Source organism: Triturus cristatus, chromosome 12 (genome assembly GCF_964204655.1).
Source record: "Triturus cristatus chromosome 12, aTriCri1.1, whole genome shotgun sequence".
NCBI classification, from domain to species: Eukaryota; Metazoa; Chordata; class Amphibia; order Caudata; family Salamandridae; genus Triturus; species Triturus cristatus.
The window spans coordinates 88819366-88846008 of record NC_140595.1 but is presented as its reverse complement, the minus strand read 5'-3'; the positions used below and the strand labels follow the sequence as shown (position 1 = coordinate 88846008).

The following is a 26643-nucleotide window of genomic DNA, read 5'->3' as shown; positions in this document are numbered from 1 at the left end:
TCCGGCACATGGGATTCGGTGAGGGGATATGTCACCAGATCGCTCTATTTAATGCTGTACCATCGGCAAATGTTAAGACAGGTAAAATAATATTATCACCTTTGCAGTGTCCCTTGGCACTACACAGGTATGCCAGCTATCAACCATGCCAATTGCACTCTAGTCTGGAACCCCCTGTCAACATGCTGAGAAACAAAGGGGCAGTGAGAGGGTTAAAATACTCCGAGGATCACACAGATCACTTGTTTTATTTTAGGAGACAATTGCGAGCAGGCTTAGTCTCAATGTTTGACTCTCTTCATGGAACAGTCATGCCTCTTTGTCTGGTGGAAAAAACGAGAAACCATGCATTTTCCAATCCACCCAGCTGTTGATGATGATGAACCACTGAGGCACTAGCTGTGAAACACACACATTTAGGTATATGTGTGTATGCACGCATTTACCATAACATCGAGCGAAGAGTACTAACCGAGAATCTGTGGGCAACACTGCACTCGCTGAAAGACTGTGTAGAGTGCTGGAATTAAACAAAAGGGTGACGTAAGATTCACACCTTCCGGAGAGCTTTGCCAGAATGAACATATGGCATATCTGAACTCGGGGAGTGGGACGACATTGAATCCCACTTGATAAACTGACATTTTTGGCCACACAAGGGCCTAAGGGGATTTAATCAAGATTTTGAACACCATTAGGCAGCAGCACTGTAACATTCATTTTGTTACTGGGGGCCGATTTTGGTCAAAAACACAAATAAATAGGCCCTAGTAACAAAACCAGCCCATTTTAAAACCAGACCTGCTCCCGCCCTTCCAGGCTCCCGGCGTTGGTTACTACTTACTCGGTTACATAACATTGCTGCAGTTATAGACCAGTCACTGCCTTATTAGGAGGCCTGCTGCTCTGCTGCACACTGCATACTACACGTTGCTTCAAATACTAGTCTATTTGCTCTGAACTGCAGTGTGTTCATGATGATAAGAAGGGCGGGGGGCGGGAGTGGATTCTAAAAAGGTTACGTTTGGTTACGCTTTACGCACGCTGTCACGGAAGTCCCAAAGGACCAAATCCACCCAAATCAGTGTCCCGCCCACCGCCAACACTGACTGAAGGCATGGAAGGCATGGATTTGTTATTGACGAAGCACACTTCACCGGAAAGACAGAGTGTGAGTGAACAACAGTAGATTATATTTGTGTGAAGAAAACAACAAAAGAGTGTGATAATAACAGGACTAGTGATTCCTAATAACAAAAACTCTTGTGACACAGCAAGTCAATCTGAAGTTGTTAGTGAACCCTCACTCACCAACATAGTTGGTGACATGCTTCATCATGGGGTTCTCCTGGGGGTACCTTGTGTACCACCAGTGTGCTACGACGCTATGTTAAGGCGGAGCAGCAAAAAAAGTTCGTGATTATCAGTGAAAATAAGGGGAAATTTTTTTTTTAAAATGTCAAGATTCATCCACCATTCAATTTAATTAAGATGAAGCTTAAACGTTAAAAACAGTGACGGATGTCTAATCACGACTGTTAGTGAGTCAGATACATCCAGTGGTGGTCATATTGGTCGACATGTTTCAGCTTCTTATGTATAATTTACAGAGCTTTCATCAGGACCTAACCAGAACAAAGAATACACCAGGGCGGTATAGGCTTACTAAAGCCCACCCTAACCTCAGGTGTTGGAAACCGATACACTCACGGTTCTCGTTATGTGCCTTCCGTGATCTCGAAAGAATACCTGTATGGAAATAATCACACAGAGTGCAACACATCAATAAATGACTCTTAACTATGTGATACTGTGTGTTAAAAACAGATTGAAGCAATGTCTAATGTGGAACATAAGGATCCATTGGATTATGTTGTTCCCGCAGACTGTACTCTAACATCATATATGACTGAGAAATAAATGCTAAATGCATATACACCCTACTTTAGGAAACTACTCAATTGGATGCATTGACCAACGAGTTAACAGAAAAATACCAGACCAGTGTGATTGCAATTAAAGGCACTAGTGACCAAACGAAAATAAGGCACTCACATGTATAAAGAAAGGGCTGTACTCCTTAGGCAGACGGTGGGTGGCAGGACTACAGGACAAGTGTCGGGGATAAACGGGAAGAACATAATTAACCCGAAAACCCCAGGTTAGTCCGTCAAGTCAGTTTAAGCAACGAGCCATAAGAAAAAGAAAAGAGACCCATCTTCGGTACTCACATCTTCCAAGTCACCTGCCTGGCTCGTAAACCTAAACGAAACCACCTCGCCTGGAGTCAGCGTCAATACGATCTTCGCGGTAAAAATAGGAGGAATCTCCACATTAACCGGATATCCGGTTTGCGTAAAAAGAAAGGAAACAAACAACGGACTCATAGAAAGACTAGAGCGCTGAGTGTTTTCTGTAATTGAAATGTTTAAAACTTTAAACGTCGATAGGAAGTAGACAAACAAAACACATCACAGACTAGGGACAATCACTGATCATATGATTTTGGTGAGTAGTCAGTGTTGCAAACGACAACCAAATATCTTGTTAGCATCAGACATGATGATGTATAATGTGTCACTTCTATGCTAAACCCCGAGTAAACTGATATTGTGCGGTGCACATCTGTTAGACGTCCTAATCAGCACCTGGGTGGTTAAAAGTAGCATATAAACTGTAATCATTGTTAAGCCCAAGAATAGTATCGGCCTGTGTGAAAAATCAGGCCCACTCATTTGCGTCTTAAAACGGTGCCCCACGGGATATTATCGTTAAGACCAGTTACATGTGTAGAAAGACGGTAAATCCAGCGTTGCTCCTTCTCGAACAAGATCGCTGGATTCGCCTGTTCAATAATGGTCCAATGCAGATCATCCACTGTGTGGTTAAAGCGTAAAAAGTGTTCAGTGAGTTTCGTAGTACTTTTTTTACATCGAATGTTGCTCCGATGCTCACCAATCCGTAACTTCACTTTACGTGTCGTCATTCCCACATATCTTAGGTCGCAAGGACATGTAATTAAGTATACTACATCAGCAGTATTACAGTTGGTGTGACTCCTTTGCGTCCAGATTTTCCCTGCTTCCAGGGTTAGGATTTTAGTTGTAGAGGTAAGATAACAAATGCTACACGACCCGCAGGGAAAATGGCCAAGCACCGGTGGGAGACCCCAAGCATTAAGGATAGACCTGTCCGTGGGTGTATCGGAATTCCGTGGTCTGGTGTGGACAAGGGAGTCCTTGAAACTGGTGGCCTTTTTGTACGCAAATAGAGGTTTATCCCATTTGATGTTGTTGCTCTCCAAAATACGCCAATGTTTCTTGATGGACTTGGAAATAGCATTGGAGGCAACATTATAAGTTGTCACACAAGTAAGTGGAACAGTTTGAGATGGTTTGGGATAGTCACAAAGTAAATTCTCCCGTGGTTGATTTCTGGCCCTCTTACAACTGGCTGTCACGATCTTATCAGGGTATCCTCTTTGACGCAGTTTCTCAGTGAGTTCCCGAGACTGCGTACCGAAATCAGACAGATTACTACAGTTACGCCTGATCCGTAAAAATTGTCCGTACGGTAGATTCTCCCGTAACGGTCGTGGGTGGAAGCTTGAGAATGTAAGGAGGTTGTTTTTAGCTGTAGGTTTGTGATATGTTCTGGTCAGTAGCATCCCATTGACCTTGGACACAATCACATCCAGGAATATCATTTCATGGCTATCAAAGGTGTAAGTGAATAGCAAGTTGGAATCACGTGTGTTAATCCATGCAAAAAATTCGCGTAGGATATTCTCAGGGCCCTGCCAGACGATGAAAATGTCATCTATGTATCTCTTCCAAAAGGAGAGATAAGGAGAGAACGGATTGGCAGGGTCCAGAATATGTTTGCGTTCAAAATCGTAAACATATAGTCCCGCCACACTAGGCGCAAATGTGCTGCCCATAGAAGTCCCTGTACACTGGAGGTACAATGTACCTTGGTACTCAAAAAAATTCTGTTTCAGGGCCAATGTTGCACAATCAATCACAAAGCTTTTTGATGTTTGAAAAGTCCAGTCAATAGAGTCTAAAGCTTCCCCAATGACCTTGATGGTATCGTCCTGGGGGATACTGGTGTAAAGACTCTCAATATCCAATGATACAAGAATGGTGTTGTCATTGTCAAATATTAGATCTTGAAGGGATGCCAAAAAACTTTTTGTATCCCTCAGGTAAGTGACCGTATTCTGGATTATAGGTTTTAAAAAATAATCACAGTAAATAGAAAGAGGCTCTAAAAGCGGATATCCGGTTAATGTTTTATTTTTACCGCGAAGATCGTATTGACGCTGACTCCAGGCGAGGTGGTTTCGTTTAGGTTTACGAGCCAGGCAGGTGACTTGGAAGATGTGAGTACCGAAGATGGGTCTCTTTTCTTTTTCTTATGGCTCGTTGCTTAAACTGACTTGACGGACTAACCTGGGGTTTTCGGGTTAATTATGTTCTTCCCGTTTATCCCCAACAGTTGTCCTGTAGTCCCTCCACCCACCGTCTGCCTAAGGAGTACAGCCCTTTCTTTATACATGTGAGTGCCTTATTTTCGTTTGGTCACTAGTGCCTTTAATTGCAATCACACTGGTCTGGTATTTTTCTGTTAACTCGTTGGTCAATGCATCCAATTGAGTAGTTTCCTAAAGTAGGGTGTATATGCATTTAGCATTTATTTCTCAGTCATATATGATGTTAGAGTACAGTCTGCGGGAACAACATAATCCAATGGATCCTTATGTTCCACATTAGACATTGCTTCAATCTGTTTTTAACACACAGTATCACATAGTTAAGAGTCATTTATTGATGTGTTGCACTCTGTGTGATTATTTCCATACAGGTATCCTTTCGAGATCACGGAAGGCACATAACGAGAACCGTGAGTGTATCGGTTTCCAACACCTGAGGTTAGGGTGGGCTTTAGTAAGCCTATACCGCCCTGGTGTATTCTTTGTTCTGGTTAGGTCCTGATGAAAGCTCTGTAAATTATACATAAGAAGCTGAAACATGTCGACCAATATGACCACCACTGGATGTATCTGACTCACTAACAGTCGTGATTAGACATCCGTCACTGTTTTTAACGTTTAAGCTTCATCTTAATTAAATTGAATGGTGGATGAATCTTGACATTTAAAAAAAAAAAATTCCCCTTATTTTCACTGATAATCACGAACTTTTTTTGCTGCTCCGCCTTAACATAGCGTCGTAGCACACTGGTGGTACACAAAGTACCCCCAGGAGAACCCCATGATGAAGCATGTCACCAACTATGTTGGTGAGTGAGGGTTCACTAACAACTTCAGATTGACTTGCAGTGTCACAAGAGTTTTTGTTATTAGGAATCACTAGTCCTGTTATTATCACACTCTTTTGTTGTTTTCTTCTGATTAACTTAATAAGTGCCAGTGCTAAGCACCAGAAAGCACCGGCACAAATTAAGCACTGCCGATAACCAGCCTTTCATTTTTGCCAGTTTAATAACATAGCACACACAAAAAACAGGTTTAAACGATGTTTTTGTTTGTACTGTGTAAAACTGACAAAAATTTTAATTGAAACCTGTCACAAGCTCTAATCTCCCCTCCAAGAATTAAGAACAAAGCATTAACCTTTGATGCCAGAGGTACTTATTGGAGAGGAAGATTGGGTGACAAAAATCAAAATTTAAATTTTGGCCAGTTTTACAAAATTCCAAATCGGGTTTCTGCTTGCAGGAATCGGGAGGTGGGAGACTAGCCTTGAAATCGGCAGACTCCCGCCTGAATCAGGAGGGTTGGTATGTATGTGTGACCTGTTCGGTAAGTGATGACTGCCGTTGAAACGCTATTCTTATGAGTAAAAGCATAGGAAAACAAACAAAGGTCAGTGTCACAGAATCATTATTTATAGTCATAAACACAAGAACAACTCCTCCCTGCGTCCAAGGACCACAGAACACTTAACTCATATACTACTTACAAATTGGGTGCAAAAACAGCATAGTTAGTGTTATTTACTATGTTTCGCAGCCTATCACTAGCCACCTAAATTGTAATGTTAAGCATATTTTTAAGCATTTTTCGGATCTCACATGCAGTAGGAAATTAATCTAGCATTTATGGCTTCACTGAAGATTACTACAATGCACAACCAGGAAAGCAAGCAAGTAACCATTTCTTCTACCCAGAATGACCATCCCATCAAAAGAGGCCTCCCTCCAAATCTACGTACATATGGTTGAAAATAATTTGTTATGAGTATTCTGTTCTAAATGTTTAGTCGGAAATCTGTGTAAGTTTTAATTTTTGGGAGAAACTCAACAAATGGCTTAAACTATAAGTTCGTAGTCACATTAATTATTATTTTCTAAAGCACACTCTCACCCAATTGGTTTTTACTGGTGAGGTGGAGAGCGTCCACAAGGACTGGTGAGAGGGTTTGTCGATTGCTGGGAAAAAAACCCTAAAGGAACACTGCTTAAAAACGGGTCGATCCATCATGGTGGTAATATGGAACAATAAGAAGACCATTTAAGGCTCATCACATTTGGTAGCCTGGAGTGTTGTTAGAGGATATAATTCTTAGAAACTCAAGCCCTGCCTCAAAGAACCATTTTTGAATCACATATTGGGATATGAATGCAATGCATCTGAGCACTGCCAGCCAGTTTAGGGAGTGGTAACCAGGGGTTGTTTGCTAAGTCTTATCAGGATCTGACTCTTATGTTTCGGAGCTATTATAGGCAAGGTAAACCAGGTTTATATCTACCATAAGGCAGAAATAATATGTTCATTTGTAGTACCTGGTGTGAGGATGAGAGGAAGGGCAGAACATGTCTTAGTCTCTGCGTTTGAAAAAGCTCACTTTGATACCACTCTCCATGTGAAGTTCCTTAGAGGGAGATCAGAGTCAAGCAGGATCCCAGATAATGTACAACATTTGTAATAATGACCAATTCAGAAGATTGCCAAGAAAATTAGCTGTCAAATAGACGCACTAGCTGAGGTCATGAGAATCTCAGAAGTGGTTGGATTCAGTTTGAGAACATTTTCAGCCAGCCACCAACTGTACGAGTTTGACTCCAGAGACTCGTGTATAGCAGTTTAACTCTCATTTAGTTCCTGCTGCTTATAGGGCTACGGAAGATAACGTTGGAATGAGTATTGGATCCGGGATAATCTCAGTGGGCTTTCTAGTAAGGCGTCTTTGTTCTCAAACATTCTACATTGAGATTACAGGTTTGGGTTGCCCTTAAGAGGGTTTCTGTATGGGTTCTATGGCAGTGGTCTCCAGAAGTCCTTGAAAGCTGTGGGCTACACTGTTAGGAGATATTCCCAAAAGAAATGAGAAAAAGACATATCAGGCCTGGTTCATACCTCGCTGTGCTAGGGGCATCAGCTGGGAGGAGAGGACTCCTCTACCATTTTTGGAGAAGCGTTGCTCTTCTCCCAGTGTTAGTTTGGTGAGCTCTTATGCCGTCTTCCAGTTTTATGATCGCATAACTTTTAACACCTGAACGTAATTGTAGAGGAAACGTTTCTTGAAAAGGTAACTGCCTAACTAACTCGCACATCGCCTGGTCCATGCTTTTTGGTGTCTCACTGTTTTTTTTCGCGGGGTTCCGCTGTCCTTTGGTATAAGTTGGCTAGACTGACCCTCGGGTTTTTGATGGAATCTCTGAGGAGTTCCTGGTCATTGGATAGTATCCCATTTAGCTAACGTTGTTTACTACTGATATCCCATGGCTATCAATATTATGGAGTAAAAGAAAAATATGTGAGGCTGGCAGGGGCTGTGAAGTAAGATAGCATCGTAATGACACCGATAGAGATTCTTTCGACAAAGTGGCAAGCTAAGAAGCCAGATGTAGGGCTCATTATTAAAAGAGCATAATAATAAACAGTAGATATAGAAAGTTGGTTGTGTGTTCGAATATTGTTGATAGAAATATCTTCTGCTACAAATGTTGTAGTCAGGATATCAGTTGATCCCCATGGGTGTAGATTTTGTACTACTAGCCTTGCAGAGGCGTAGCTAGAGCTTCTGGCGCCCGGGGCTATCCTTCAGATTGCCGCCCCCCTGGGGGGTGCTGGAGAAAAAGGACGGCGAGCACCTGAAAGAGGTCCGAGACACACGTAGTATCGCCGCTAATAGTTACCTCGATCATGAAAGTTACATGCACATACATGACACGGTCCAGGGCTAGACAGCCCCTGTCCCCAAAATATTGCTGCCTGGGGCGGACGGCCCCCACCTAGCTACGCCGCTGAAGGAAAAGCAGAAGGAAACCCAAAACTTACATCAGTTCTACCTACTCTGCTTGTGACATCTCACTCATAACATCACAGCTTGTACAGGACCCTTGTCCCCTGTCCCCTATCTACCCCGTCCGTGACCTCAGCAATGTCTGCAGACCGGTCCACTACACTGGGTTTCACCACGATTCCCCTGGCAGGACCTTCAGGATACTACAGGTGAGTCCAATGCACCTGATCACTAGACTAACTTGAATTCTGCAGTTGGGGCAGTACCAGCCCTGCAGTGGAAGCCTTCTCACTCCACCCAAGCCCCCCATGAGAGCTCAGTAGACGCCATCCCACGTGCCCCTCCCAGGAGAGAGCAGTGGAGCCATCCACTGCCCCAGCCGCAGAAGAACTACATACCCTGACCCCACCCATCCCAGGAGAGAGCAGTGTAACCATTCTACTCCTCCCTCCCGCCAAACAGAGAGCATTCAACACCAACTCAGTGTCGCCTACGGTCACAACAGTATAGTAATGTGAGTTTTTAAAGACTGTCAGTGCTCCGAAAGCATTTCAATAAGCTGGAGTGTCAGGCCAGAGAATGCAGTAGAATGTGAAAAATTCAGTTTTTACCAGGCCAGAAGGGGGATCTGACCCGTGGCCCATCGTAGAGACAGCCTTGACCCTGCACCTGTCACTACAGACAGCCCCATGCCCGCAAAAAAGATGTAAAAATCTATAGAAATATTTTCATATTTTTGTGGGGGGAAAGGGTATACTAGGAGGGGACAACCCACGGAATCTGCAGAAGGAACCGTGGCAATGTATACTAATAACAGTTTAGTTTCCCAATGTAATATTAAAATGAATTGCACCCAAGGTGCCTCGTTTCAATATTCCTGAAAGTTTTGAAAGCAAAGTAATTTAATGTGAGACCTGATATCATGGTATGCGCCTGTCCTCACAAACATCTCTCGTTAGCAAGTGAGTAATGCCAAGGTCTCTGCACTTTCATATCGCCCCGCGCTCTTTTTGTGTGTGTTACTAAGAACACACAGGTGTTGCTTGGCACATTCACTCTTCAGCTGTAAATGTCCACTTCAGCACAGACTTACTTTGCTGAGCTGATGCTGTAATCAAAAACAAGCACTGGCAAAGCCAAAAGGTCTTGCTTGTGAGAGCTATTGCTTTGGCAATGCTTTGTAGCCTTGCTGTACAGCAGTGCAGATGCTTTGCAGTGTGGCTAAAACTAATTTTAAATGGCACTAATACACAGCCAGGGCTAATGCACTTTTACCCGATACTGCCCCTTAAACTATCCCAACCATCAGATATCCCAATCTTCTCTCACACTGTCCCCTTCTACCTTCAATCTAGCACTTCTATGCTCAAATGATCCCCCCCTTTCAACCTAACCTCCTTCACCCAAACTGCACCAAAACAACCTCTCCAACACCAAAACTACCCCATCTTCTCGCTACCCCATACTTTTAGACTACCTCTCCAGTCAAACTACTTCCTATTGTCAAAGAACTCTGCCTATAGTCAGAGTATCTCCACTTACTACCTTCTAGAACAAAGTCACCCCTTCAAACAAACTACCCCTACCTTCATGCGAACTCCACCTTCAAACTACCCCTCCAATGCTGAAACTACCTCCAGTTGTAAACTATTCCCTTCCAACTTCCTCCCCAGCACCGAAGCTACCCAATATTTTGTCACATCCCTCCTGACCTCTAAATACTTCCAACTTTCAAACTGTCCTCACTTCCTACCTACTACTCCTATACTCAGTCTCCCAGTATCAACTTACCTTGCGCACTCAGCATGACCCATTTTACCTGAGCAAATCTTCGATGTCACAATGTCAGCCTCAATACCCCATGCCCCTTCCCTTTCACTATACCAAGGATTTCTAGAACTGGTCTTATTTACTGATATTGAAATTCACCCTCTCTCCTCATACATTTTATTATTCCATAAATTATAATATAGATGTAACAACATAATGTTGAGTAATCTAATTCTAGTCGTGTAGCACAAAACCCCTTAGAATTCTTGCAAAGTGGGTGTAATGGGGTAGGAACCACACCAACAGGCCTAGAACTCCAAGCAAAGCCATATCAACTAAACTAAAGCCATACAAACTAGCATAGCCCAGTACAAACAACAGACAATGGGAAATGCCAAAATATTTCAAAGCATATTAGGTGTGATATTTGCTAAAATTACACACATTGCCCAATTTACCCTTAGGAGGCTGTCTGCACAAAATAATTGCATTCAAGGGTTTACTCAAAACACAAAACTCATACAAAGAATTGTTTCTCTGTCTTTGCATAAATTAAAAATCATATTTGTCACAAATAACAGAGTTATTTGCATGTGTGTGGCTGATGCCATCATTGTGGTACAATGCGCAGTAAATACAATGCAATGCTAATTTTGGTTGTGCAAGGGAGACTATTGCACATAGTTGCATAGTGTGAATCTTGGTAAATCTGCTCACAAGTGCACTGAATTTAGAACGTGCTAGATCAGTAAATGCATACAAACATAATTACCCCTTCAACACCCAAACTACTTCATACTCCTACTACCTCTGCCTTATATTAACCCATCCTATATTTAAACTATCCAACCTTTAAATTACTCCTTCTACCCTCACATTATATCGACAAAACTCACACACTACACCAGGCCCGGCTCCAGGAACTTTTATTTGGGTGGGCCAAGGGTGCATTCGGGTGGGCCACTACAGGCCCGATTTGTCGCTTATATGTCTAGTCAGGCCTGCTTCCAGCCCTCCTTTATCTCTTCTTAGTCTACCAAGGCCCAGTAAAACACACTCTTTTCCAAATCTCTTTCTACATGTTATTACTCTCAAAAAGTGTTTTTTTCTCCATGTATTGTCCCTTTGATGGGAAGAGGAGATTTCTAAGGTGGGAGTATCAGGCAAGTGACACTACTCAGGCTCCCTCCGTGCGAGCCTTCAGGAAGAATCCCTCTTCATTACTACCTCCACCTGACCCCAGACTCTGCAGCGTGCTCCCTTACAGGCTTGATTTTTCACTTTTCTACCACCCCTCTTCAGTGCATCTTATCTCACAGCTGACCTTGGGTCCCAGCCCCATATGAGCCACCATCCAGTTGCATTTTTATTATTCCTGGTAAAAAAACATTAGTAAAATCACCTTCAAACTTGAAGCATTGAATATAGCAGTAAATGTAATTAGCATGCACTTTAAAGTATGCTTCACAGTTTTCCTAATCACCCGACTGTTAATTAAATATACGAAAAAAGAAAGGCCATGACAGGGTTGGATTTAGTGCTGGTGCAAAAGTATTTCTTGTGGCCCTAACAATGACCTCTTTCTCCGTAGATACCTTTACTACCACCCTCCAACAGTGTCCTTCATCTCTCCGCAGCCCCTCCCCCTCATGACCTCCTCCTCAGACTCCATCACTGCCACCCTCCACCAGTGCCCCTCATCGCTCCGTAGCCCCCCTACCCCATGACCTCCTCCTCACTTACCTCACTGCCACCCTACACTAGTGCCGCTCATCTCTCTGTAGTTCCCCCCTACCCCCACCCCATGACCTCCTCCTTGGCTTCCCTCACTGCCACCCTCCACTAGTACCCCTCATCTCTCGGTAGATTCCCCACCCCATGACCAGCTCCTCGTATTCCCTCACTGCCACCCTTAACCAGGGCCACTCATCTCTGTTGCCCCTCTCTCATATGCATTCCATTTGTTGTATTGCGCTACTCATATCAGTGTAGGGTGTCACAGTACTTTACATAACGCACACATTACACAGAGACAATAAATCAGTCTACGGGGAATGTCACATAAGCCAATGAGGATTACACGTGTAGGAGTCACATGTCATCCATACTGGTGGGCAATATATTTTACAAGGCTTTGGTCTGGAGAAGCACAAACTCAGGATTTAAAGAGTACTCCAGTGGTTGGGGGTTGGCTTTACTGATAAAAATGTATAACTGCCCAAACAAACTCTTTTTAGCAATATTAGAATAATGAAAGACTGGAGAAGTTCTAACTATATCAAAACACAAAAAAAGGTGAAGTTTGTATGCAGCTCTTTGATGACAGTTCTGAGGTCACTGTCCTATTTTAGGATTGTAACTTCTGAACGGCAAGTAACACAAGGATCTCTGTGACAAAGGCAGTAACCCACCGAGCTACCCACATAAAATACAGTTTATCTGCATTTAAGAACTAGCAACAGACAAATGATTGCTCTCCAGCAAGATCATAAATCACCAGTTATCTGAATATTTTTTATTATTGTTGTACATCGGTTGCAGATTCATTGCCATTGCCAAGTCCCACCCGGCCCACCCCCTAGAACCGGGCTTGCACTACACTCCGGTTTGAAAAACTGTCCACTGTGCTCTCCTACCTTTAAAGTACACTTTATATTCATTAACGGGTCCCATCCAGGGGTGTCAGGCACCATAGCTGGTTCATCCACGTCATCGGGGAATGGTGGTGGGGTGCAGGATTCAATCCCAACCCCTGCACGCGCTCTCCCTGGCTGCACCGGAAGTAGTGGGCTGCTCGACGTCACGGTGCACGCGCTGGAGCATGTTCCACCGCGCGCCCAAATAGCCGTAGCCCAATCTCGCAACGTGGTGCGGGGGCTGCAGGCGGCAATTTGTTGCTTTTTTGCAAGCACGTGAGCAGTGCTTGTACTTCAAACGGCGACCTTTATAATTTATTTGGGTACACTGACTGTCAGTGTCCCCAAATAAATTATAAAGGCCGCCGCCACGGGCCAGTGGCGCGCGGCCGCCGCCGCCATCAAAACAGTGCCGCCTGGGGCGGACCACCCCCACCCCCTAGGTACGCCGCTGAAATTGCCGCCTGCAGCACACGCACCACGTTGATATATCAATTGATATATCATATTTTTGTGTCACTACTGCCCTCAAAAAGTGTAGTAATGCCAAAGTCCTGTCAAACTGATCCCCGATTAATGTAGTGCTAAAGGATACCTTTTATCACCCACCTGTCAATATGTCTTTTGTCAGCTTCTCCCCAATCAGAGCAGTGCCCTAGACCTAGCAGGGGTCACATACTGCCCATTAAACTACTTTAATGGTATCTACCTTAATGTCCATTGCAAGTCCTTCCAGAAAGTGCACAGTCCAAGATTGCACAGTGCATTGTCTTTCGTCTGACACACTGCAACCTCAATAACCCACCCATATCGTCTCTTCCCTCTCTCCCTATATAACACGTCAATTTCAAGTAGTACAGAAGTTTAATCAAAGACCAGAGACATAAGAATAGATCTATATATATCTCAACCCAGATCTTTATTTTTTTTCAGGGTGCCCGGGTCTAAAACTAAATAGAAATAATGTATACGTTTTCACTATAGTATATCACATATTCCTCCACCTTAACATGTCCTCATAGGCTTCTAATGCTCGAAGGAAGGTGACCCCATCATGCTCTGCACTACTAAAACACAATGTATTTTTGATTTTTAAAGTTTTTGGGATGAGCACACATGATTGGACGAATCCCCATTAGATTGGGTTTGTACACAAGCTGAAAAGTCCCTGATTTACCTTTCCCCATGCAATCTGTTTCTGTGCCGTGCAAGAAATATTTCATAGCTCCGAGAAACGATTTACACTCTGCTGAAACTCAGCCAAGGTGAAAAATGCAGGCAAACTTTTTCTCTAAAAGATACGCTGCATTCCCCCCCTAGTGCAATTGGATATATTCTTCCATATTCATCCCCTAGTTTACACCATTGTTGACCCCCAGTTCCTTTGCCATATATGGAACCCGAGATTGTAGGCTGTGAACGTCACGATGATTGTATACACTGTTTAGGCCTCTTGGTAACGAATCATCAAGCAATACAATTGTTGAGTAACCTTACAGGATGCATGATCGGATACGACCACTTGACGAATATGTATGATGTACAATATAAGAAATGTGAAAATGGCAATAAAAATAAGTTTAAAAAAAAAAAAACTTTTTCTCTAAAAGATTTCCTTTGGCGGAGCTTTTATAAGCACAATGACAAATGTATGAAGTTTGTCACTGCAAATTCGCCATCTGCTATATAACTCGTTGCAAAAGCCGGGATCTTCAAATCTGTGACAGTATAAAACTTAAAACTTCACAGCTTGATGGAATTTGCAAAATTGTACATAGATGTTAGGTAAATTTGCAAGAACACAACGTTGCCGATTTGCAGATCCCTAAATTAAATGCATGGCACCTTAATTCTGCATGCACGGCAGATCGAGGGTAGGAACATCTACTGTAATCATGAATACACGGACTAAACACATTTCCATGGTGAGATTTAATGAGTCATTGTTGAAGCTATCTAAACAGACACATTGTGTAGTGAACGTTTGGGGACGCCAACAAATATTTGTGAATTACCTACTTTATGACCCCTGTCTCTAAGAGCACCACAAATTGAGAAACACTGGACTTCAGCACAAAAGCCTTTTCGCGGATATTCATTGATTATTCCTTACCTTAGTTGTTTGCTTTCTATATCACTCTTCTCAGGAGAGCGTGCTGGACTTGAAGCTAGCTCCCCCGACCGTTGTCTAGATTTTTTTCCTAACAACGTCAGCGTCACCTGACCTTGCGTTCCCTGCGACCCCTGACCTTATGTTCCTTGCGTCCCCTGGCCTTGCACTCGAGATACCGGAGGCGAAGTGGACAGATTTAAAAGCAGCACAGATAGTAGTACATGTGCGGTTTTATGGGGCGGAGGCAGAGATCCTTTTAACGAAATTATCTCTATATTGAACAGCCAGTGCTGTTATGTCTGCTTACAAGTGCCTATATGTCAGTTTAAGTTATTGTGTTATTTGTTGCTTTTTTGCAAGCACGTGAGCAGTGCTTGTACTTCAAACGGCGGCCGCGCGGCACTGGCCCATTGCGGCGACCTTTATAATTTATTTGGGTACACTGACTGTCAGTGTCCCCAAATAAATTATAAAGGCCGCCGCAACGGGCCAGTGCCGCGAGGCCGCCGCCGCCCTCAAAACAGTGCCGCCTGGGGCGGACCGCCCCCACCGCCCCCCCCTAGCTACGCCGCTGTAGCCTTGGTGGAGTGATATTGTTGGAAACAATATTCGGGACATAATATTTAAGTCAAACGATATTCTGATCATGATATTCTGGTGATCGTGATTAAAGATTGAGATACATCAATGACATTTTTTTTATCTGTGACTAAATATGTTCTCAAAAAAGTGTGTGGATAGTCATTAAATGAATTTAAACGGCCTGAGGCAGCTGCATAGACGTTACCACGATGAGAAAGTAGGGGTACTTCAAGTTTGTGGTGTAAGATTGTGCAAAGTGATGTGCAGATGGAGAGGGCTGGGCTCTTTTGGCATATTCTGTCTTTCATTATTTTTTAACAAGCTGTAAAAAGTAGATCTTGGAGGAATCAGCTCAAGACAGAACATTTTCTGAAAACAGATAGGATTCACTGGAATTGATTGGAATCTGTGTCTTTTCTAATACATCCACTTGGCCTAGTGGCCTGTTGAATAGTAGGAGCAGAAGGGGCCGGAAAGACGCAGTGCATCTAGAAATATGACTTTCTAATGGATCCTTTTAACTGCAGATGCCTTAACATGTAAATATCCCCAGGCCAGGCACCAGACTGAATCTGGAAATTCCGAAGCAGTGCACCTGTGCGCTGGCAGGCAGTGCCATGCGACTCAGTGTAAATGCTGTTCCACTTCGGAAGTGACAACAAACCCGCATAGAAGTACTACCATGTGCACAAACGTCATTTCCTTTTTTTCCACACCTTTTGACAAGTATACCGAGCTGAGCTCCTCTTTTTCTTCACTTGTGAAGAGATTTTTCTGAGCCCCTTAAGGCTAGAGGTTTAGGCTTGTTGCATGAAGTTAAGGCTTGCAGCGACTGCACCCAGATGTACCCAAAAGCCATCCAAGATTGCGAGGTGAAACTCTACATGGCAAAGCACTGAGAGGCTCCTCGCAGGTTTCGCTCCAAGTCGAAATCGAGAGCGCAGACCAACTCATGTTCGTGCTCCTGAAGCCAGTCCTGAGGCAGATCTTCCTCAAGGTCGAAATCTCCAAGTAAGTCAGAGAAGATAGAATAGAAGTCTAAGTGGGACTCAGCTAATTTCCACCACTCTCTGGAGAAGGTGCAAGGGTGTCACTATGGCTCCCAGTCGTTCACCTGATCCACCAAGGAGCCGATTCCATCTTTTGTCCTGATGCCCTCTTAAGTTCCCTGGCTCACCGACAATGCCACAGCAAGCCTTTCAAGAGGTTATGTCTCAAATTGTGGCCTGCGTCTGACTCTCCCTGGCATGCCTTTGTGTCCCAGGGATCCACAGGGCCCTCAGTCAGGTTACTGCCGGATGGTTTGCCCTCCTGCTTTCTGGAACCCTTGACTCTGCTGTGGGTTCCTCACAGGTGTTGAGCTCAGCACCCACAACCCACGTTGGCCCTTCAAACATTGATGCTGGCACCAAAGCCACCAGCGCCAGAAGAGGACCCACAACTTATTGTGTTGTCAGGCTCTGACCCAGCTTCGGTTCGATCTCTAACAGCGGCAAGGGTCAGATCTTGATACTCTGGAAACTACTTTGAACCCACCGCACTCGATTCAACTACTACACTACACTGTATCAGTTTTTTGGCTTAGACTCTGATCATAGCCAGCCTTTTAGACATGACAATGGTGAGCATGGGGACGAATTTGCCCCACCTCATGACAAAGACAGCTGGTACATGGACTTACAGGAGGCTGTGGGCTGGACACCCTTCCCCGACACTGGGCTGGTTTCCCACCCTGGACCAGCAACAGAAGAAACAACTTCTTTTTCTACGGTCATCAGGAGGTCTTCTGAGGTCCTTGAGAAAGTTATAACAAACATACTCGCAGAAGTCCTACAGTCGTAGATCTCCACATCCCCACTATGGAGTTTAAAACAAACAAACTCCAAGACATCCTACAGCCTGACTAGGCCCCACCTGAACCTCCTTTACCCCTCATTAACACACTGCTGGGCACTTCAGCTAAATAATACTCTGCCTCCGCAGTCAACCGACAAGTTGCCTGTCTTCATAGACCTGCCCCATACGACCCAGATTTCCTGCCCATCATTCGACACTTGAACCTTTGGTGGTGCAAGCATCCACTGATAGAATGAACCCTACACCTTTCCAAACACTTCCCCTGATTGGGAGTCAAAACAGGTGGAGGCCTTTGGCAAGTGTGCATGCTCTACAGCCAGTCTTGCGTTGAGGTCAGTAATCAAGAGCTTCCTCCTTGGGTGTAATGCCTGTGCATTATGCAACACGGTGGGTGACATCTTACCTGCAGTCACAGAAAACTTATGGGCTTCCTTGCCCAAACTATTCAAGATGGAGTGTGCCCAGATTCGTCATCTGCTCTGGTCCGGACACCATAGACAGTCTGAAGCAGGGCTATGGGAACTAGCGTGGTGCTTTGATACAGCCCTAGAATGATTTATAGAAAGCTGAGGTACAGCACATTCTCTGGGTCTTTCCGCTCCAGTCCAAAAAACGCCACAGCAATTTCACCATTTTAGGGGATATGATATGGGTCGGCTATATAGACAGTGGCAGTCCCACTGCCTGCACAACAGGTTTCTCACCCCTTTAGAGGCCAGGCTGTGGTTCCAGCAGATCATGGCCCGGTTATCAGAGACAGTTTCCTCCCAGTCTTCTGGCCCTTGAGCAACAACCACGAAATCCCTTTGGGAGCAGGATCAGTCACTTCCTGAAAGGATGGGAAAACATTACATCCAACACATGAGTCCTGCAGATTGTCCAACTGGGTTACGCCCTGCTATCAACAACACCTGCCACCCATGGTGGAATGCCAGTCTCAGGACCAACTTGTGGTGGCAGTTTGGGCAGAACTTGAATGGCGTCTTGTCCATTGCGCTCAGGGCCTCTGAGTGCGCATTCTCCAAGGTCGTCGAAGAAAAGGCCGCTGAACCTCCTTTCTTCGCGTTCCTGATGAAATATCTTCCTTTCCTGTGATATCTCCGTAGTATTTGTCGACGAAACTCGCTTTTCTTTCTTCTTCCTTCGGTTGTAACTCTGGAGCTTCTCGATGACGATCCAGACCCAACAGCGGAAAAAAGAATCTGAAGATGGCGCCCCAAAGGTGGGACTTCCGCAGGAAGCAAGACGACGTCACGGAAGGTGCACCAAATGGTGGTCGTCGCCGCCCACCTGGGCTACAAAAAAAAACTAAAAAAAAACAAAGAAAAGACTACGGATCCGGACCCAACCACAAGATCGCGGAATAATGCACAGCATAGTGAATCCAGAAAGATCTTCAAGCTGCAAAACTACACCGACAGGTAAGAAACTATTCGTTTTCCTGGTCAAACTAGTTCGAAGGACTCAGGCGGCATTCCAATTAAAGGTGATGATGCCTTTTCACATCAGACAAGCCATCAGTCTTTTGATCTGCAATGCATTGGCAATGAAAAGTTCTCCAGAAGGCCTATAGGCTCACTTCATCAGAGCCAAAACTGCTACTAGTGAGTTGGCATTCGGAGTACATGTTTGAGATATCAGTCAGGCATGTACGTGGGCATCAGTGCAGGTATTCACATAGCACTACTGCCTCTACAGTCAGGTCTGTAGAGATGGGCATTTTGCCCTCTGGGTCCTGTAGGACTTTTTAGTCTAAGCCATTCTGCAAACCCACCTATTTGGGAGATACTGTTTTGGTATCTGCTCACAAGGTGAGGAATCTGCGGTTTGAAGTATCCATCAGAAGAACATGTTACTTACCTTTGGTAATGCTCCTGTAACTAACTACAGATTCCTCACCGTCCTTCCACAAGCCCGGTCTGTGGTATGGTCACTTCCATCTAAAAAGAATCCCAATCTAGGAATCTGCACTCTAGTTTGTGCAGTGAACTGATGACTCCACGTCTGAGGACGCACAAGATTTCCAGAAAGAAACCGACATCTGTGCGTATGGGTGGCGCTTATATGTGGATCAATTTATCACTTCCAGACTGGAATGGTGTTGATCCGGAGTCGCATGTTGCCACCAGCTGGTGTGCAGGAGCACTGCTTTGAAATTTCCAGATCCAGTCTTGTGCCGCCTGGGGATATTCACATTGTGAGGAAAATGCAGTTAGACAGAGTATCAACCAGAAAGAGCTTTACCAAAGCTAACTAACTTGTTCCTTGTGGCTGTTAAGATGTGATTCTTGCAATGTCAATTGGAAATTACAGTTATGAGTATCTGAAAACTGTGCAGGTTCCTAAGGCGTAGAGGATCTCCGGATCTAAGGCTACGATGTAGACTTATCCATTTTCTTTGTCTTTTTTCTTTATTGTATAGTGCAATGTCGGCTGGGCTGGCAATGGATACGGGTGTGGACATGACACCGACATTGATGGATACCCAGATGAGCCAATGCCCTGCATCGATAACAACAAGTACTGCAAAAAGGTATGCAACAACACCGTGTGCGCAGCTTTAATTGAGTGCCAGCAGTTTTTATGAACCTGTTTTTGTCTCTCATTCCAGGATAACTGCCGCTTCACTCCAAACTCTGGACAGGAAGACGCGGACAATGATGGGATAGGGGACCAGTGTGACGAAGATGCAGATGGCGATGGCATAAAGAACGTTGAGGTGCTTGTGCCTGACTATCATGATCATCCCACTACCTTAGGCGTCATTTAGTGCCTGAGAAATTGGGTCCACTGATGTGCTGATTTGGATGAACTCAGCCACAGGAAGTTGTGCTAAACTTTGTGATGGCATCCAGTGTGAGTAGGTACAATAAGTTAGGTCTGGGTATGGATACAATCTGATGCAGAAGACATCAGTGATCACTGCTTGTCTCTTGGAGGATTTGTCTTTGCGAAATGGATCTGTGTTTCAAATGAATGCAGGACACGTTAAGTGATTCCTGTTCATAAATGTTAGAAATTAGAAATTTAGAACTTCTCTGCACCACAATCAGAATTATCAAGGATTCATCTGAACTCTACCATTTGAAATTTGCAGTGGCCCTTCATTGGAAAAATCAGTCAGAATCACGACTGTTCGAAAATATTCTAATATCTGAATCCATCCGATAATATAGATATTCAACCCATTTTAGGCCCATTGCAACTGTGGTATCACTCCCTTGTTGTATCTCTTCACACTGTAGGTGCTGATGCAGCTTGATGCTGTATTAATTGGGTGTGCTAAATTAATGCACCATTCCTAGTTGTCTGGCTTGGAATAAGTTGTAACCTGCATAACCACAATTCGCACACCTTATTTGCATTTATTTTACCTGATTTTAAGCAGTATTAGCCATTCACATTCTACTTTTTTTTTATTGCACAATGTGAAATTGAGACATTGGAGATATGGAATAATTGCTGCAAAATTTGGAATTCTTATTTTTAGAGCAAAGAAGCATTTTGCCTCAAATGGAATTTGCGGGTGATTTTGAATGGTTAAAGGCATGACATTCAGGTAGCCATTGTTAATGTATTTGTCCCGTTTTTGTCCTGTCCTGATAAAGACCCTGTGTATCACCACCTCCACAGGACAACTGCAGGCTCGTCCCCAATAAGGACCAGCAGAACTCAGACACTGACTCCTATGGTGATGCCTGTGATAACTGCCCCAATGTCCCCAACAATGACCAGAAGGACACGGACAGCAACGGAGAAGGAGACGCTTGCGACAATGACATCGATGGAGATGGTAAGCTTCTTGTAAAACTTTTGCCTGTTTAGGAATTGTACCCGACAGACGCGGTATACCTACAACCAGAGCCTCGTATTCCCAACCCCGGAGTCCACATTCAATTAAAAAGGCAAATAACATGGAACATGGCTACGTTTTATTGGGTAAAAAGCAGCAGAGTCAGTGAAGATGTCACTTGCGTGTCCATGCCTCAGATCCTTCCAAAGACGACACACAGAGAAGGGCTAAGGTTGATAGTAAAAAAGACTGGAGGGATGGTAAGTAAAGCCTGTCGACCTCTTTTAATAAGAGACTCACCCTCATTTGCAGGGTGGTACCTGATTTTCTTTTGTCTCTTTTTGGATATTCCTCTGCGGGAGTACTCCGAGCAGGATTTAGGGGCACCAGTAGAGGGAACAGTCTCTACTCGCCCCTCAGAAGTTTCTCCAGCCAGGGAATCTTGTCTTCTGTGGTGCTCCACTTGGCCATGGAGGTGAGCCTTTTCTCTGTCCCTCAAAGTGTGGCTGGAGAGGGTCTTGAAGTAACAACATGTCTTAGGGTCATGAGAGTCTGGCAAACAAAGGATGCAGATCTCGGTTGGGTCTGTTTTTGCCCTTTGTCTGCCACATGCTGGGCAGTTTGCAAAAAGAGATGGCATTTTGGGGAAAAAAAATAGATATATTTCCAGTCAGGAAACTATTTAAAAAGTAATCTACGCCCTAAGGGACGTCGAGTGAATCAGTTTTGGAAAAGCTACAGACGAAAAACTTTGATGAAAAACATTTAAAAATGCAGCGCTCTGCTCCAGGAGCCGGAATAAAGAACTGAGGCGAGACACTGGAGGTCAAGAGGACCTTACATTGTTTTCATTACTGTAACCTACACAGCTACATTGCTGTATATTCCACTATCTCTTAATTTAAAAAGCGTTTGTGAAGGACGTTTTTGAAAGGTCACTTTTCATTTTACTTAAATGACTGTTAAAGGGTTGACCGTTTTTTTTCCTTCTAGATTTTAAAGTGATTAATGAGATTGGCAACATAGCCTTTTTTAAGGCTGCAAAGTTTTACAATTGTGTCGCATATGTCTCCTGGTCTTTCTGAAGTAAGGTGAAGTGGATGTGACTTTTGAAAGAACTGCCCCGGGGTCAGTGCATGTGATCGGGTCTATTTGGTGCTTATGATTATCAGTGGAGATCCCCTGAGAGAGAACTAGGTTTACAGGTAAGAAACCATTCCTTACCACACACATCGCAGTTATGAGTTTCATAATAAATATTGACAGATCAAAGCACGAAAATCTGCATGCTATTCCACCAAAACTCTTAATTGGATGTTATTGTTGCCGATAAATTCTGAGTCCGGTGCAACAATATCACCTAAATTCCAGAGCCACTCATAATGAGCCATAGTATCAGCCTCAGACGAAGTGAAATAATGACCATACGAAAGTTTAAAAGTCTGATATTTGTGCGGACTGTTCTTTCAACAAATTTTCTGAATGATTTAGAAAATGATGCTCTTACAAAGAAAGCTGAATATGAATCTGAAGATAACAGAAATATTAGATGATTGATTGTTGCCTGAGAATTGCAGAATCTGGGAAAAGCCTGATTCAGTAGATTGTAGCAGACGTTTCATTTTTCTGCTACTTAGGCAAATCCTTTATTTATATAATCCAAACAAAGCCCCAAGAGATGCAGTAACTTTTTTCGAAGACTCTTCAGAAACATTCCGCTTGCTGAAGTGTGTAAACGCAAGGTGCTGTCCAATGATGTTCTAAATCATCTTTTTAAATGCTGCTGATTGGGTACGGCTGTTGGCCTACAGTCCCTGTTCGCTAAAGAAATGCTGAGTAGTATGTCCTGAGAGGATGTTTTTACTGTTGGCCATCTCCTTTGAAGGGTATCACTTTCTACTCCATGCTCAGCTTGTGAAAGTATGGCATTATTGCACATGCAATAATGGTTTTGCAGCTTTGTGTTTTTCATGTACTGACATGTCACCCACCTAACCAAGGCAAGGGGGCTAAGGTGGTTCAACACATAAGTTTTTTCTGTTCATAAGGGCTGCCCGACTATGTGAAGATAATGCCAAACCAGTGAGCTTCCAACCCCATAGGACAGGCCCTTCTCTCTCTGCTGATGTGCAATTGTTTCTCACAGTTCCACATCATGTTCTGCATCTAGACACTAGATGGCAGGAGTGTTCAAAGCATGCAGATCTACAACATTTTATTGAGCTGTAAAATAAATGTGGATTAGGGAGAGGAATAACTTTCAGATGTCCTCGGAGTCAAATAAAGTTCTCGGTTGCACTCAAGCCAACACATTGCAGACTCCTTTCGGCTGATTGGCCATCAAGCACTGACCCATCTTGGTTGCTGGTTAAAATGCATTGCAGAATGGTTGACACTGCTGTTTGCTAGTGTCTCACAGCCTTCTACGGGGATTATATAAAAGGAAGCAGTAGCTGAATGCACCCCCAAAACAGGTTGCTCTAGTGGAACTGAGACAGAGGGAAGGTGGGCGTTTCCTCGTGGGTTCTTACAATGTAAGCTACTTTAATGCTGTGGAGAAGTAATCCTCCTGGTTACTGGGACATGCTCTGAAAAAAGAGGCAACATTTCGCTGTTTCTTTTCAAAATATACACTGTAGGAAATTCACCTCCAGCATTTGGTTGAACATGTTCGGTGAAATATTGGGCTGTGTTGCATATTTTTCCCGGGTGCTCTTGCTTTGAGTTCAGCTCTGCAGGCGGTGTTACATTCTACCCATTGAATTGACTGTGCAATCAGTGTGAACCTTGGAAGCACACTAGGCCGGGTATGGTGGCTCAGTGGACTCATGCTTCCACTGAAAGGGCCTGTGTTTGACCGCATGGTCACAGGTCCAAATCTCTGCAGGTCCACTCTGTCTTTCATCCTTCTGAGGTCGATAAAATGAGTACCATTGATTAGGTAAAAATAAACATCTATTATTCGCGCCTAGATACCCTTCTGGGTGAACTTGCACTTTACAAATACACGCTATGTTATGTTACTAGTGACCGTGAGTGGCAGGTTTTACTTGCACCAAAAAAAGGCAAGAAGCTCGCAGTGCCTCGTTATAGTGTTTATTTATTTTGAGTTATTCTGAATTTTTTAAAGTGCAACTAAACTCAGGAGCACTTTACAGAGATATATGTTAATCGTAAACTAGCGCATTACCTTTACAATGGTCAATCCAGTTAAAATTTTCATATGAAATCCGGCATTAATGCCCGGGTTTCTTACTGGTTGTGAGAAGTTGGCCTGGTATATGCTGTTCACTAGTTAAAGTGGACATCTTGCACCAGTCCAATTCGACTCTTATGGTAGTAGGTTTAAGACAACATTTTAAAGAAAGCTATCTTAGTGGTAGCTGTGGAGAGCAGCCTTCAGGCTAAGTCTTTAGAGGAATGTAAAGCAGCTTGTTTTACCTTATAATGTCTTGAATTACTAAATGAAAGGACACCACACAGGTATATATATAAAATATATATGTATTTATTACTAACACCTTTCTGCTAATCTCTTTATGAGATTAGAAGTCAAGGACATATGCACAAATCAACATTTCACAACAAGTTAAGCACAAATATGGCTGGGGCCCTAGGGGCGTACCAGACCATATACTGAAAAAGAGACTTAGAGATAACGACTTGCAAGGGGACAAGGCCTAGGACCTTCAGAAGTGCTGGGGCCTCACTAATCCACCCAAGGCAGGTAAGTAAAGGACCCACAGGAGACGCATGCATTGTGAGAACACAGCTGCGAATCCCAATTGACTTCAATGGAGCAAGTCGCGATTGGAAATTTAGAGTTTTAGGATGCTTCGGGAGAATCTACAAGCAAGTCACTTACAGGGTAAGTAGTTCTAGAGCCAACACCCACAGGAGCACCATAGTGCTGGAGTTACCTCACCCAAGGAAGCCGGGTACATAGGTGTCTTTTGGTGTCGGGTCGCGGCGTCATTTTCAATGGGAGCCAAAGAAGACTTGCTGCTTGTGAAGACAGGAGAAGTGTCCGGTGGAATCCAAGGCTGGATTCAGAAGAAAGAAGACCTGAAAGCAGAGGGGACAGTGTTCAAAATCACTTGGCAGTGACCCGGGGCAAGGAAGATGGATTCCCACAGTCGTCGGGTGATTTCAGGTGATCCACGGGTGTCTTGACTCTTCAGCCACGAGGTCCAGGAGGCGTCGACGATGACCAGGAGCTGGATTCGGCATGTCTCAGGAAGTCTGCAGGTTACTGCGGTGTCGGCGACCAGATTGGAGCCAACAGACCTTGACAACAGCAAGTCTCGTGGAAAGTGTAAAAAGTCAGCGGTGCAGACCAGCAAGGTCTGAGGGAGTCACCCAGCGAGGGTAAGTCAGGGCAGGCCTGGAGCAACCAGGGGAGCCCTTTGGAACTATAGAAAAGTCTTCTGGGGACCCACAAGCCAACTGGCAAAGGATCGCGAAGACGCCTTGGGAGGATTCACTCAACAGGGGCCCACGGTCACTCGGAATGGGGTAGGCCCCTTGTAACGCCCTGAACGTCTCAGGATCGTTTAACAGACACGACAATGAGGACGCAACCACTTGTGAAGGGTTAGTTCTTTTAATGAAGGCAAATAAAATACAAAGAACAAACAAAAGTTATAGTCACTGGAATCCTCCAGGCTAAGTACGTTACCAGCCCACAGCACGGATGGTCCTAACCGTCCTCTGCATATACGCCGATCCCGGCGTATGCCAACAGAGGGCAGAAATGAAATGGCCGACAATGCCAATCGGTAGGCTGTGAGGGGCACGAAGAGTGTTGGGGAGAATCGAGGAGTCAGGGAAACACCCAGCCGGGGTCTCTACCTGAAGGGAGCAGCCGCTCAACCTCTTCCTCAGACTGCACCGGGACGCGGAGTCACCTCCTGGTGATGCGTCACCGATACCCCAATCACAAGCAAGAAGACTGAACCGAGAGCAGCCGCTCGATCGATCCTGTGGACTTCCGAGTCTGTAACGCGGCAAACACCTCCTGGTGTGCGTTACAGCTGGCAGTCCCTGTGTCTCTGGTCGGGCTGGGAGTTACGACTCCAACCAGCAAAAGCGCCACTGCGCTTGGACTCAGCCGAGTCAAAAAGCGAAGCTCAATGGTTGACCGGTAGAGCTTCCGGGTCCTTCACAGGTGACGATGGGGCAAGACACGGCCCAGGGAGTAACGACTCGACCTACCTCCGTTCTTGCCTTACTGGAGCACCACTCCGGAACACTGCTCTTCACGAAGCAGGTACGTCGGTGTAAACACAATATCCGACAGCCTTGTACCTCCCGGTTCCTCCCTTTATAGGGCGTGTTTTCCTTGAGTTATGTAACAGCTCTCCTGTTTACATAAGGGCGTGTTTCCCTTGAGTTATGTAACAGCTCTCCTGTTTACATAAGGGCGTGTTTCCCTTGAGTTATGTAACAGCTCTCCTGTTTACATAAGGGCGTGTTTCCCTTGAGTTATGTAACAGCTCTCCTGTTTACATAAGGGCGTGTTTCCCTTGAGTTATGTAACAGCTCTCCTGTTTACATAACCTCTCAACCGCTAAGCATCCTGGGAGATGTAGTCCGTTTTCGCTGGTTACCGTTTTCCTC

The 26643-nt window shown here is 44.4% G+C and overlaps 1 protein-coding gene across 1 annotated transcript in view; it reads left to right on the top strand.

Annotated features, from left to right (window-relative positions):
* Positions 1 to 26643, top strand: part of THBS3 (thrombospondin 3) — a 159335-nt gene that overhangs the window by 73607 nt on the left and 59085 nt on the right. The window contains exons 11-13 of the mRNA XM_085638737.1: positions 19654 to 19764; positions 19843 to 19950; positions 20865 to 21024. Coding sequence (XP_085494863.1) covers positions 19654 to 19764; positions 19843 to 19950; positions 20865 to 21024 — 379 coding nt within the window. The remainder of the gene's footprint in view (positions 1 to 19653; positions 19765 to 19842; positions 19951 to 20864; positions 21025 to 26643) is intronic.